Source organism: Sardina pilchardus, chromosome 23 (assembly GCF_963854185.1).
Source record: "Sardina pilchardus chromosome 23, fSarPil1.1, whole genome shotgun sequence".
NCBI lineage: Eukaryota > Metazoa > Chordata > Actinopteri > Clupeiformes > Clupeidae > Sardina > Sardina pilchardus.
Window position 1 is genome coordinate 5835996 of NC_085016.1, and position 15814 is coordinate 5851809.

Below are 15814 nucleotides of genomic sequence, written 5' to 3' on the forward strand. Positions count from 1 at the left end.
CGCGGAAGATCAAAGCGGCTCGCTCAGTCGGGGGTTAGCGGGAAGGTATGTCTTTTAGACTGGGAATTGCGCTTGATTGAGAGCCCTTAGCGCACCGGAGCATTTCAGGTGTAAAGCATTTGTTAGCGGCAACTGAGAGGGAAAAGAGACTTCAAGTGTTTTTTGTCTTCTTGAATAAATAACTAAACGCGTGTTCTGAGGCCGAGAGACGAGAGAAGCCGAACCGAGCTCTGAGGCAGAAGCTCAGTTCAAGGGTACAGCGTCCTGTTCAAACACAGGCTCTGAATTATGAGACTCCCAAGATTCTTCCTTTTGTGCTCAGATCTCTATGAAGGGTTAGCTGTGGCACGTATTGAATGTGACATCTTCTCAAAGCACTGAGTTGTGACAAATACCCTCGGAACAACGTCTCAGGACCACCCTCCTCCAAACTGCCAAAATCTGCTGTCACAGGATGTATAAGGGGGGGGGGGGGGCAGCTGAGTGATTACACAGTAAATTTGCAAAGACGAAAGACTGGATGGACATTTTATGGAAATCAAACTGCCTTCCATTTTCACCAAGGACGCCCACGACTTTGCGAGGATCACGGCAGCCACACCTCAAGCACCAGACTGAGGGCAGTGGGACGTCAGCCGCTAAAGCATGATGGGCCGGCACAAATGCATGATGGGATATCTGATGTGCCGAGTCAAAGAAGACCAGTATGAATATGCATTCATTCAAGACCACTCTCATCACACCAATCTACAAGCGTCAGTACTCAGTATAATACAGATCATCTGGTCAAGGTGATATTCTATATTCTTATTCTCCAATATTACAGATTTTCTGGTCATTGAAATGCTAAGCCTTCTCTAAGCTACAGTAGAACATTGAAAACTGTATTACAGATTGCCTGGTCATACTGTAGCAAAGCAAATCCATTTTCCTAACTAAATCAAATACACAACTAAGCGGTTTCTCCTAATTATATCTAAGTGTCAATTAAATATAAATCAGAGAGATATGTTTTGCAGAGTGTTCAGATGTACAAAACAATATATCTAATTAAAGACGTTTCAATGTTTAACAAGTACATGCTCATTGTCTCCATTCAGTGTCATCTGCTTTGTGTTTTGTCGGTGCGAGAGTCTATTGCATGCCGTTGCATGCCTGTTGCCTAGAAAGAAAAAAAAAATCGCACTGATCACTTTCTGGGTTCCTCATGAATCATTTCCGTAGCTGTGGATCATGAATCTTCACCGCGAGGAAAAAAAGGCGAGCCAGCGAGGAGGCACCATCATGCCACTGGCAACCACGGGCACTTTTATTCTATTTGCTTAATTCCCTGGAGCACGGCAGTGGTCACCTACGGGCCACGAACATTTCTCACTGACAAAAACAATGCCCCAAAGGCTTCGCAACCCACCAAGGAGGAAACGGAGAGGAAGTTTCAACCCACAGCAGTTACTCAACGCTGGCTCTGTAAACCGCGACGGAAAAAAAAGAAAGTAAAAACGGCAAGTCTCTAATTATTTTATCAAATAAAAATGTATATTTGGTCTAATCAGCCTGCACTCGGACATTAATGAGGACCATTAACCTCTGCAAACCGTTGTGATTTCCGAAGAAAGAATCAAAACGTCTAATTAGACAGACCGTGCTTTTCTCAAGGTCAAACATGGAGGGAATTGGCAGCGTCTCTGAGAGAAGGATTCGTCTAGCGTCTCCATTAGATCGTCCTCATTAGCGTATCAAGACCCCTACTGTGTGTTTAAAAACCCTCTGTTGACACAACGTCTTCTCACTTTCTCACATCTCCTCCGAGAATTACACGTGACATGTTCCCCCCGAACAAAGTAAAGTGTACATTTGAAGGCTGCACGATTGTACGCTAGGTGTTTGTTCAGGCTCCATCTCGGTCTCCCGGCGCATATGGCGCCATATGTCTGCCTGTGCGTCCTCCATTGTTTTCGGCGCCATTGTCTCCGTAAGCACCTGTGGTCGAGCGTAGGAGGGACGGCTCTAATTGGACAATCACATCTAAAACGGGCTCTGAACTGCAGATCTTTTTTTTTCTTAACAAGCTTCCACACACCCAGGACGTGTCTGAAGTCCACGGTGGACTGTTTAGCTACATGGCTGAGAGAGGCAATTTGATACCACAATACATTTCTCCGCTTACAGTCCCTTGGTTCTGGTGCACCCAAATAAATAATTCATGAGGGCTCTCTCTCTCTCTCTCTCTCTCTCTCTCTCTCTCTCTCTCTCTCTCTCTCTCTCTCTCTCTCTCTCTCTCTCTAGTAAAAGAGAAGAGAATAAGGGGCTAGTCCCTATATAGTCCACATGAAGGCATTTTGCATGAGCTGTCATGTATGCTCATTGAAGAGGGTGAGGGAAAACTTTTCTATTTCACCCTGTTGGGTATATCCAACTTCTTTTTTTTTTCTTCTGGTGTCCTATATTCAACAGTCATTTCCCAGAGCTCGGTTGTGGTCCAATCGACAGATGCATAATGTGGAAAATAAAGAAATAAATAAATGCAATGCAATAAAACAAATGGTGAGAACATGACAAACTAGCCCATGTGGATCTCCAAAGAGCGACAGACTCTGGTGCATATATCCACTGTCACCCAGCCCTCCTAATCAACTCTTGTGTGATGTTGTTGAACACAGAAACGAGACAAGCATTTCCTCCCATAAGGGAACAGAGCAGTTGAGCTCCAGCACACAGCCCTCTCTGTGTCCAGGCTGAAGCCCTGTCAGGCCCAGCCATGTTTTGGTCAGTCCAGTGTTTTATGAGCTCAGAGCTATGTGAAGCGGTTTGAACTGTGTGAATTAATGTGGCAACTAGGCGTGGAGGGAATCCCAAGGCTGGAAGTCATTACCAATGTATATTTCTCAGGTTTCAATCCATGCAACATATCACGTCCCCGAGGGCTCGAAGATCCTGCAGACGGCTATACCCTATCGCCCACACCCGCCAACAAATCACCCCACCACCTGTTTCCAATCTACACTTCCACCAAATTGAGTCACTTTTTAAAAGTTTTAAGACTTCAAGTTGGATTGCGTCCTTCATTGTAAGCGCTATATAAATGATTAATGGTTCTCATGTGAATTATATATCTGATAGCAGCGCACCAGTAAACAAGGCCGGCATGCAGCTCACGCAGCCCTGGAGTGGACACTGTGGACATCACATCATGCCGCACAGAGAAACCCTTACATAACAAGGCCCTGCATGGGATTTGAAGAAAACAAAATGGTAAACAAATGGATTCTATGAGCAAGAAAAATTTACTTTAATTTCTTACAACGGATTTGTTGCAATTGTTGCCTTGGTCGAACGAACATATTGTGTTGTATAAGAAAAAAGAGAAACAAAATAATTCGCCACGACCAAAGGCCCTCCACAAGTTTAAAATGTCTTTAATCCAAACTAGACATGTCCAACAAGGAGCTAAAAATGCCCACACGTAGCGGCTATAGGGCCTTCATCAGGGCATGAACATATTGTGTTTTTGCTATTATTCTTGATGTTATTATATGCTCCATTACAGCTAACCAGCTCGTAGTTGTAAGGCACTGAAACATAAACAAGTCTGAATACATACTTCATATTAATTATAGGCCTAAGCACATAGAATTCACTACAAATTCGTTTAAAGTGCTGTTTGACTACACGGATATTCACCTCACATACATGCAATAATAGAGTATGCATCATACAGTCTAACCAGCCTTAATGAAACCCATTGGAGGCGTAATGTTGACAGCACCTTAACGTAAACTGCTGTGAATACACACTGTGCACACATATGCTAGCCGCGGCTCGGGATGGAGTTCTAATTAGCTACCGGCGGAGGGGACAGTCTGTTTCCCTTCGGTTTCCCCCGGCTCAGAGACAGGCAGATCCCACGCCACTGCTGCGGCTGCTGAGACTGGAGCTGTAGGCTCCCCCTGGGTCCGTGCAGGAAAAGACTGGGTGATAGACTACTCTACCGGGGGGGGTGGGCTCGCTACGGGAAGGACAGGGATGAGGTCTCCGTGGGCGTCCTCGTCCCCAGCGGGCGCCTCGTCACCATGGCGGCCACGATCGCCGTGACCACAGGCCTCCCCTGGTAGATACGGACTACTACTGAAACATCTCACATGCGTCTCAAGAGCCTGCCCAATGCACTCAGAGGACAGTTATTCTCCTTTAAAGAGGAGGACACACACACACACACAGTCCCCAAGACATGAACCTATAATCTCATTAAACTTTTAAAAAAACAAGCCACACCAATTAAGACTGGATTTAGAATTGCTGAAAAACTCAAAGTATCACCATCTTCTATACTTCATAATTTTTTCAGCCGCTACAACTCAGCTGCTACTGTGTTTAGTAATGTATGTTGGTCAGCATTTCCTACAGTGACAGAACTGGACCATAGTGTACCTCGACAGTGGACTCCTTCGTCGTAACCATCCTCGCAGTCCAGAGCTCCGTCACAAAGCTTGTGGAAGTGAATGCACTTCTTCGTGCCTATGCACTGTATGTGATTGAGTGGACATCTCAGCACGACTTCCCCAGAACCTACGACACAAGCAAACAAACAAGCACACAAGGAAATGGTTAGTCGTGAAGGTACATTTGTGAACACACTGCTAAGCACAATTGTTTTATGATCAGACACATTCTTCCTGCCTAAGCAAAGTGATTTGTTCGGGACAAAACCATCAGCGAGGTGTTGAGCAGCACAATGTTCAGCCAGACAGAAAATGAATAGTGGTGTTTATCTGAGTGTCTGGCAGGGAGCTGTTAAATAAATGCCTTCAGAAACCACTCCATGCTAAATGACCTGTGCACTTGGTATGATGCTTTCAAATGGAAACTGTTGACATTGCATTGTTCAAATTGCTGCAAATACGCTGCTGACCAAAACCACAGAGCTAAAGAACTTACAGGGGCTCATGTTTCCTTTTATCAAGCAATGGGCACCGCTTGAATATGTGTGTGTGTGTGACTAGGCCAGTCGCAGGCTGTTCGCTTTAGAATCAGAATCAGTTATAAGCACACAGCCTTCCTATCTGCATATACACATGTCGGCACAATGCATTTCCCTCTGCTCTCCCCTATCTCCCCTGAACCATCCTCTCAGGAATGTGCGTCTACTGTAGGTGTGTGTGTGTGTGTGTGTGTGTGTGTGTGTGTGTGTGTGTGTGTGTGTGTGTGTGTGTGTGTGTGTGTGAGGAATGTGCGTGCGTATATGTGTATGTGCGTCTACTGTAGGTGTGTGTGTGTGTGTGCGTGTGTGTGTGTGTGTGTGTGTGCCGTGGTCTCAATCACACCCACAGGACTCCTCCAAGGCTCCCTGAGTGGATGTGCGCTCCACTTTCCTGATCTCAGCGTGACGATCATGTCTAATTTAACACATGTGAAAAGCACTTTAAAATACCCTCCCCTCTGTGCTGCTCCCTGGCTGCTGAGGTTTACCATTAAAAAAGAAAATCCCCGCAGCTCAGCACAGGTAGATCATGTCAACACAACACACATGGTGCTGCCAGCCCTGGTGGGCCATCCTTTGGAGCACTGTTACTGGCTTACCCACGTAACCTAGTGACGTACGATGATGATGATGATGATGATGATGATGACAAAACGTAGCATGTTGTCATGGCAATTTAGGCAGCATCTCTAAACTACTCAGAGCATCAGTTTGTGTTTGTGGTTTGTGTTATGCTACCTGTATTATGAACCAGCCCTCCAGCCACAAAAACAAATATATGTGGCACATGGTTCATATACATGTTCATACAGTACACATGAAACACAAAGACAAAGATATTGGTAAACAGATTGTGAGAGGAAAAAAAATGCTCTGTGCAAGGGAGTTCAAACTAAAGACCATCAAAACCCTTCTGCTTATCAAGTGATGTTTTCTTTTGGAAATATTAAGTCCAGTGGGGGCATGTAATAGCTCTGGCAGCTGCCGGGGTCAGATGTCTCATGCCACTCACGGTTAGTTCTGTTGCATTGTTTTGACAGCGGAGACTGATCATCTACTGTAGGCCCACTAATATTATGTCCCATTGATTAATGAATGCTGAATATACAGTATGATGTAGAATCTAGCCACTATTGCGTACCGTGCAGTTGGCAAGGTGTTCTCATTAAACTGCTTAATGCATCCACAGCTATATTCAATACTGGAGAGATGGCAGAGAGTTTGTAAGTGATTACAGATTAATTCAGAATAGCCTATAGAGATGACTGAAATGTCATTTTTCATATTCATAAAAGAACATTTCATATGATTCCCGATAAATAGTCATTTATTTCATAATTCACATGCTCCATTTCTGAAACTTCAATGTTAAAAAAATACATAACAATCAAAATGCCAAAATTGAATAAACCTTAATTATATTTGTTCAATAACAACACATCATTATAATGCAAGACCACATCTGGAATAATTATTTTGTACTACCAGTTGGCAGCACATTATCATTTGTTTGGTTTTATTTGTTCCTCTTTCCTTCTACACTACTACTGCAACACAACAATAAATATGGCAAATAAGGGAAATGCTTGAGGCGATGGGCAAACCAATTCAGCTAGGATTTCATTTATGAACAGCGTGACAGCATCTACTCCATTATTCAGTATCCAGCAGTTGGTCAGTTTCCGTGATAATACCATCGCTAATGTTCAGTTTATCATTAAGGTCGTCAGCACTGAACGTCATTACAGATCATTTATTCAACATGATTATCTATTAACTAGCTCTTTCCGAGCCAGATAGTCCTATGGTTGTTTAGCTTCCTGTGTTTTTTTTTGTACAGGAATATATTCCTATGACAGATGCAGATGTCTACTGGAACCGTGAGGAAAAAATACATATTTTATGTTGCGATGTTCAATCAGCTCAGTTTGTTCACACTAGTACAGGATGTACAGTACTGTACTGAGACAGCAGGTCGTTCCTGGTCCTGGATCAGTGAGACAATCAGCCCATTCTGCTTTGACATGACCCTTAGTGTGGCTTTTCCATCGTTAAGTCAAAGTCTACTAAAAACAGCTCTGTGTAAAATAGAGATTCAACAATGCAAAGGACTTTTAACCACACAGTACACTTTTCAAATAAGAACAGAGTAGCATCCAAAGACACCTAATAATTGCAATATGAGCAAAACATGCAATATAACAGCACAGTCTGTAGGCAGCAAAGAGTGGCAACTGCACTCACTGGCATCATCATTATCTTATGCTGGGTGGATACTGCATTCATTAATAAAAATAAGCTTTTCTCACTTTGTAGAGGAATAAGTCAATACAGAACTCGTGCACAAGATCAGAGCACTTCTTTCTCTCGTTTTTTTTCCCTATCGCTTTTCTTTGCTTCTTTTTTTTCTTTTTTGACGAAGGCAAGCGGAAGTGTCATCTTCTGCTCACTCGTCCTCACTTTGCGGATGGATTACATCCTAATCTAACATGATTAGGGGAATGAATATTCAGCGGCTGCAGCTTCGCGTTGGCACACAGCTGGCGTTTAACAGTTGAAATATGACTTTATATGAACACTCCGAATGGGGAATCGCCATTTATGTATCTACTTATTTATATAACACTCCCAACCATGTCCCCTGCCACACACCCAGCCCGCCACGGATGAAAACTCTCCAACTAAGTCGCAAAGTGTAACAAGCCTCTCTCGGAGGCAGATGCCACCCCCATGGCTGTTAGTTTGGGGCGTGCTGCTACTGCTGCTGATGCTACAAGGTGACAATGCACCCTGCTCAGCATCTCGCACTGACAACTTCCCAGAATGCACCACACTGAGGGGGTGCGGAGAGCTGCTTAATTTTGTTGTCGTAGGAAAGGGGAAGGGAAGGGAAGGGTGGTGGGGGTGGGGTGGGGTGGGATATGATGTTGTGGAACTGCAATGAATTAATGATTTAAATTAAACGATTGCCACCCAGCTTGAATTTATTATGTGGGCTCTGGACAGAGAGAGAGAGAGAGAGAGAGAGAGAGAGAGAGAGAGAGAGAGAGAGAGAGAGAGAGAGAGAGAGAGAGAGAGAGAGAGAGAGAGAGAGAGAGAGAGAGAGAGAGAGAGAGAGAGAGAGAGCGAGGCTTCAAATGCTGGGACCCCCTCCACTGCAATTAGTTTTGCTGCCATTTTTATTTGATTGAATGGATTATGCTTGCACCCTGAGTAGCTTCATAATTATGCACATTTTCACTCTGAAATATCAACATAACTTAAGTGTGATGAATTGCATTTGTGTAGGACTGTGTCAAACCAGAGTCTTTCTATATTACATCTAATAAACACAACACGCTGTTTTTTTAAATTGGAAGGTATTTGACTGTGTGCTAAGTTTTTTTTTGTTTATGAGTGTGAATGTGTGTGTGTGTGTGTGTGTGTTTGTGTGTGTGTGTGTGTGTGGGGATGGGGATGGTGGGGGTATGTGTCTGTTTGTCGTGGGTCAAGCATAACCACCCTCAAAACCACCGTGTTGCACTTGGTTAAGTAAATGATAAGGATTTGAGTAAAAGAAAGAAAGAGAGAAAAGGGGGAGAGACAGAGAGAGAATGAGAGAGAGAGAGAGAGAGAGAATGCTTCCACTGTAACATCTTCTTTTTTAAGCCAGCCACACACCAACATACACTATTAACATCCACGCGCATACTGCAGGCAGAACCAGAAGCGCTACTCTGTGCAGCTAGGCTAGCATGCCTGTGTGTATACGCTCACACAACCTCCTCCTACCATGCATGGTGTTGCGGCCTGGCCAGCCAAAGCTAAGTGACTCTTAGCATGCCCCTCAGGGCTCCTCAAGCAGTATCAGGTTCAGCTGAGCTGTACTTGCTGCTCCACCACAGCTCAACACACAGCCACACACACACACTAGTCTCCCTCGAAAGCCAGCGCTGGTTTATTGTCACGGATCAAATTTGGGGGGTTGATATAGCTCTGTGTCAAAACACAGCTATGCATTATGTGCAATATAACACCCATGGGAGACAGGCATCTGGGTATCCAGCCGAAATGCCTCCGCAAGCTTGTTTAAGGACCCTTACTGTGACTGTGCGTGAGATGATAAATTCATTTTCCTCCAAACAGAGCCAGATTGAACGCATCACCTTGGTCTGTCTAATGAGGTGTTTGAATCAATTATACAATTCATTTCAACAGCCTGAAAAGAAGCTTTATAGAATGGGATTTCAAAAGCCTGAAAAGACGCTTTAAAAAAGCATGATTCATTACACTTTGTGTTATTGTGTAGATAGACACATTATGTGTATTCAAAAGCCTTTGTATCACTCCTACATTCTTCTATTCTAAGAGCTCTCACTTCAACACCTTTGCACGTATACAGTACGCACAAACACGCACACACACAAATCATCTGCAGTTCTTTGTATTAGCATTCCAGGTGCTTAGCAATGCTCTGTTAAAACACAATCATGCAGAAAAAGCCATTTTGAATTTTATAAACTCGTTAATTTGTGTTTGAAGCCCCTTCAGAAGCTGGCAACGCCGGATGACAGAGCGGGTAAGTTGTCGAGGCAGCCGAGTCAGGATCGCGTCGTGGTTGCCTCTGCCTGTGCTGTGCTGCGCGCGTTCGTTTGCTTGTTTCCTCTCGCTCTCAGCAGATGGCCGCAGTCACAGGAACAACGGGAAGCGAAACCAGCCATGACTGAATGGCTGCCGGAGAAATTAAAGGGGATTATTTCCCCAAATCCCCCCAGCTTTGGCGCCCAACGCAGTTCCTGGAGGTAAATATGCATTTCCGGGGCAGCTAAATTAACCAGGGAGCCCCTAGGGGGGGAGGACAGAGCTGAATGGAAATGAATAATGATCTCTACAAAATGCTGGAGTGCAAAACTTCCCTTTTTTCCTCCCCAATAGCACAGCAGAAAAAAGGTGTGCAGTAGCCAATCCTTGATCACATTAAGGTGGCTGCTTTTATCCCCAGGGTTGAGCCGCTCCCCGATACCCCCCGGTTAATTCAGGCTGGGAGACACTCTCTGTGTGCAGAGACGCCAGCCTCCATGCGGGTTCTGTCCTTCACGTTGCCGACAAAAGCGCCATGCAACATTACACCCACAAACCCTTTCCCAGGTGCCGTTTCTCAGGGGGAATAGATACGTTTACAAGTCATTTATTTTTATGTGGAAAGAGCTGGGAAAGTCACCCTCAGTAAACTGACTTTAAGGAACACGCCAGCGCTTATCTTCCTCTCGCTATCTGGAGCGCCGCGCCGCGCTGTGCACAGACTTCTGATGACACGGGTGATTATGGCTTCGGGGGTATAAAAACAAGCAGCGCACACACACACACACACACACACACACACACACACACACACACACACACACACAGACACACACACACACACACACACACACACACACACACAGTCAACACACAGTTGATTCCGGCAAGGGTCTGTCCTGGTTCAGGCCTGCATTCTGGACATCTACTGTATCTGCTGCTATGAGTGCACAAACATAAACAAAAATAAAAACAACCGCAGATGCTATCAAACACCATCAAAGTTCAGAGACCAGAAAAATTATTCTATAGCTTTGTTTACTGTTGAGTTACGTATACACTGCATATGGAATTCTGTCAACATTAAACTGCACAAAGTGGCAAATGATGCTTCTATCCAAACTTTAGCGCATCAGTTATTAAAACCTTACGCAGCTTTGATGTTGACATATACGCTGTACAAATCACAACTCTTCCATTTTTAGAAACGGAGTGAAATCAAGCAGTGGTTGATTAGCCAGACTGTTTGGAAGATTAAGGTGTAGTGGTTAGGAGGAAAATGCTGAAGAGAAACAACAAACGCATGCACACCCGCCCACCCACCCACATACACACACACACACACACACACACACACACACACACACACACACACACACAGGAACACACACACACACACACACACACACACACACACACACACACACACACACACACACACACACACACACACACACACAAATAAAACACACCTCCAGGGAACACAAAAGACAAGCTGCTGTCAGAGTTTTAAGTGCTTGTCATCAAAAAAGACATGTCTACAAAGTGTCAGCTAGACTACCCGGTGGGATGACACATTCACGAAACAGGACCCTCCATCGCGAGAACCCACATGCAGTAGAACTCAAAATGCCAATTAGCATGTCGGTGTTGCAATTATCCGCGTAGCGCACTGCTAGCGGCCAAAGCTCTCTGTGAAGGTCTTTAGGATGTTGTTGCTCAAACCTCAAATCATATCTGGAGAGCTGAAGGAGGGTGTAATCATTAGTGGACGAGACAACAGGAGCACACAAATCATTATACAGATCTGCTCTCTCCTCCAAGTGACAACCCAACAAATCAACATTTCACCCTAAAGACCCACATCCACATAGATTTGTTACTCCTACAGTGATGCTACCAAGGTGCAGATGAGGTTAGGAAGGGAAGATAATATTCCATTTAAATGTACCTCAAGTATGAAGGGGACTAAAAAAACAAGCAGTTTATCCAGTCCTCAAAAGATTGTGTGGGTTTTTGTAAAAACACATACATATACATAATAGATACTTTACCATTATTTCTAGCTTTAACTTTACACAGAATGAATCATTATTTGAATTAAACTGTCACACACTTTACGAAGAGGACTAAAATGCATATTACTTTAAAATTTTACTGCAAAGTCAGCATTATATTCTAGACTAGAGAATTGCATTATGAAGTACAAATATGAAGATATAGCACAAATGATATTCCTGGAATGATTACTAGGTCTGTCCCAATCTTTGTTATTGTGCCCACTGATTTTAGCGCATAGCGACTTTATCCATTAATTGTGTCTATAAGGGTGGGACAGACAAGGAACAAACAACTGCAATGATTGATTTCCTTTGCAATCCTAGCCTGTAATTTTTAGTAGCAAATAGCTCTAATTTCACCCCCAAATCAATAGGTAATTCTCGATAATAAACAGTTTCACACCGAGACTGTGGATATGCACAGCGACTGCAAGCCTGCAGGATAGCCACAAATCAGTGTTAATGGCAATGAAATTAGAGACAACAGGAGAGTTTGAAAGTATGAAAAAGCAAAAGAGAAAGAGACAGAGAGGAAGAGAGAGAGAGAGAGAGAAAGAGAGAGAGAGAGTGAGAGAGAAGAGAGAGGTCAGCCAAAAAGCAGTGATGGCTTCACACCACTCTCTTCCAGCTCTGAGGATGACATGCATTTCTTATGAGTGTGTGCTGTGCCTCCACAGATGGCAGTAAGACCACACCTCCCGCTGTGCTGAGGTGACTGGCAGGGATATTATATGTGACTGCGATCTTCCCTTTGATGCCAGCGCACCCGTTTCACGCCCTGGCATCGGAGGTGACAACGGGAACATGTGGCAAGGTGGCAAGGTTGTACAGAGACGTTAAGACAGGAGGACAATGCTGAGAGAGGATGCTGTGTGTTTGTGTTGGTGTGTGAGTGTGTGTGTGTGTGTGTGTGTGTGTGTGTCTGTCTGTGTGTTTTTGAGTGTGTGCATATGTGTATGGAGGCCTAGCTCCTGTACTTGTTATTACTCTGTGTGTGTGTGTGTGTGTGTGTGTGTGTGTGTGTGTGTGTGTGTGTGCACCTGTGTGTGTGTGTGTGTGTGTGTGTGTGTGTACTACTCACATTGGTCCGGGCCCTCATCAGAACCATCTGAGCAGTCATCCTCTCCGTCACAGAGCCACCGCACAGACACACATGACTGCCGGTCATGACACAGATACTCGCCCACGTCACACACAGGGGCTTCTGGGTAGGCGAGGAGAGAGGGATGGAGTGGGAGATGGAGGGAGAGAGAGAGGGATGGGGAGATGGAGGAAGAGAATGGAAGAGTCATGCCTGGTGAATAAGGATGGCAAGACACATGACAGTTCTTCTTTTTTTTGCAATACCCTGAAGCCCTGGTAAGGTTCAGAAAGCTGTCATGGTTTTAACACGATGATGAGGATGATATTATGATTTGTGTTTATTTATTTGTGTTTTGATGTTAAGATGTAGGTCTGGTGTTTTATAAATAGCGATGAAAATATTTCCATATATAGTGAATCATTTCAGGTTCAGGCCAAAGATTAACTTTGAAGTATTTATCTGTGACTTTCAAAAATAAACAGACTTTAAGCCCGACTGACCTGCCTGCCTTCGGATAACTGAGAATGTTTGAACTAGAGGCCTGGCTCTGTCTAGGCCTGCTCAGCTTTCCTGGAAGGTTCCGCCAACCACGTTCCTCAAAAGCGCTCTGCTGTGAGACTGCGTTGACAAGGTCCTCTCCACTGACTGTCAGCGCAAAGCTGTGATCATACCACTGAGAGTTGGCATGCGTTCGCTAAAGATCTGAAATCCAACCGAAGCCCATACACCAGGCTCAACCCTTCTCCTTAAAGTCAAGAGAGAAGCTTTGAGCCCCCCCGTCCCCGCCCCCCTTTAAAGACCACGCTCTTGTTTTTGGAGAGTGTGCCGAATGAAACAGGGCTTCTGTGGCTTTACGTCCGCTGGAGAGGTATGCAAAAAAATCTGCCATCGGTAGACGACTTAAGACTCTGATAAAACCTGTGGAGACAGGACTTCCACCGTAATCATTTCCCACAACTTCTAGCAAGATCTCCAGCACACTAGCTAAGAACTTGCCGGCCCACACATGCCAAAGCAGAGAGCCTTCACCAAACACACACCCCCCCCCCCCCCCCCCCCCCGGTTTAACATGACAATCTTTTGATCCTAAGACACTGAGCTTTTTCCTTGAAACACCTTGCACAAAGTTTCTCTTTCTACACACTAAATCTCCATGCATTTTAAATGAGCATTACAAGGTGTCAACTCTGTTGATGATGCTCCTTACAAAAATCAAATGTTTTGCAGCAGATTTGAAGCAAACTTGTGGGCGATTTGTGGGAAGCAAATTAGTTCACTATAAAAATTACCAGAAGTTTGCCAATGTTGGGCGCTAGAGGCAAAATTTCCAGCAAAGTTCTGGCAACAATGATAAGCTTGCCACTAGTGTAGCAAATGTGTTTGCCAGTGATTTGCCATCATATTTAATTTAGCCAATAATTAGACTGGGTAAACCCAGCCCGATCTGCCGACGATTGGATTTCACCCTGAAGCTCAGGCTGGAAACCTGCACATTTATCTCTCCTGCTTCTTGTCCAAGTTTGCTGGAACCAATCACAAACGAGCTAATCCAAATTTGCGGCGACATTGCCAAAAGTTAATCGCAACTGTTTGGCAGCAACATCATTTGCATATATGACATATGACCTTGCCACAACATTGCGGTAACTGTTCACCAAAAGCCTGCCATTTCTGTAAGGGACTCCATGTACTGCATTCAATGTATGTAATGTATTGTGCATTTTATAACATACAACTCATAAGATACATCTCTAACATACTGGCGTTGTACTGTATGTCCATTAGAACTGTGACCGTGGCGAGCTCATCATTACCGCCTGGGCGGCTGAGTTGAGGGTTTCCCAGGTTTCTGTCTTCCCCAGCAAACATTATTTAACGAAACATCAAACTCAAGCTAACATTACGAGGGCTGAGAACTAAAGGGGCGTATGTGACATTTTAGTCAAAATTGAGTTATTTATATATCACCTGAAAGCTCTTGATGAGCTCTCTTAGCTGACAAAATTATAGTAAAATATTTATATAAGTAAAATATTTATAAATATATGGTTATTGAACAAAAACCAAAGGTCTAACTGTGAACATATACTGTAGAAGCAGTTAGATTTGTTTTGGCTCTCCTGTAAAGTTGGTGAAATGTCACTTACGCCCCTTTGGTTCTCAGCCCTCGATTATTTGAGGAACCATCAAACCCAAACTAACCTAATTTGAGGAACCATCAAAGCTCAGCTAACATTATTTGAGGAAACATCAAAGCCCAGCTAACATTATTTGAGGAACATCAAGCATACTGTACATGTGTTACTACCCCACAGACATTATGTTACCCATTGTCTATGTGTGCTAGCATGATGCAAGCTTAGTTAGTTTTTCACTCTTCACTTTTAAACTGGTTTAGGCCATTACAGTAATACGCTCTGATGTTTCAGAACCCCTGTTGAGAAAACCAAGGCACTGCCAAAATCAAGTTGATAAATGTAATCAGCAACATTTCCCATTTTGCTACTGCCAGGGGGCTTGATCAAATCCAGTGAGAAATACAAAAACTGAAACGGAATCTTTGACAAATATAAGGGCAGAACACCTAAATAATACACCTAGAAAAAAAAACAAAACAATGGATCTACAGTACATCAACAATCTGAAAGAAATAAAAAGAAAAACTGTTAAAAGTTTGTTTTGTTGTCAGCCCAGCCAAACAGAGTCTTACACAACTTGACATTTCCACTTATTACGTGTCTCTCTAATTGCCCTGGAGTGTCAGAGGATCTATACAAACCAGAGACGTTTCTCTGACACGAGTTGAGACAGTGAATAAAACGCCATCCCTGCTCTTCGCCATGTCTGATTAGAAAAACACACATTAAAATGTCAATCAGAATCCACTGTCACTTCATTGGAACCATCCATCAGAGATAAACAATAGAGCGAGAATGGGTTGAAGTCTGCTTAATAGCTGCTGCCAATGTCTACTGCGGCTTTTTGAGATGCTCATTTCCTGATCTCTGTAATCCATTTTTTAAATCTGAATATCATTAATGTTGATGTCGGGATAGGCAAAAACCCATGTCATTGCTGTACAAAAGATGCAGCCTACCATCACACAATAGGGATTCCCAATTCAGAAAACTT

General features: G+C 43.8%; 1 protein-coding gene across 1 annotated transcript in view; it reads right to left on the bottom strand.

Annotated features, from left to right (window-relative positions):
• LOC134071730 (low-density lipoprotein receptor-related protein 1B-like) overlaps nt 1-13369 on the bottom strand; it is a 250591-nt gene extending 237222 nt beyond the window's left edge. Inside the window, exons 1-3 of the mRNA XM_062528566.1 lie at nt 13354-13369; nt 12680-12802; nt 4429-4566 (exon numbers count right to left, since the gene is read on the bottom strand). Coding sequence (XP_062384550.1) covers nt 4429-4566; nt 12680-12802; nt 13354-13369 — 277 coding nt within the window. The remainder of the gene's footprint in view (nt 1-4428; nt 4567-12679; nt 12803-13353) is intronic.
• Nucleotides 13370-15814: the final 2445 nt, after the last annotated feature.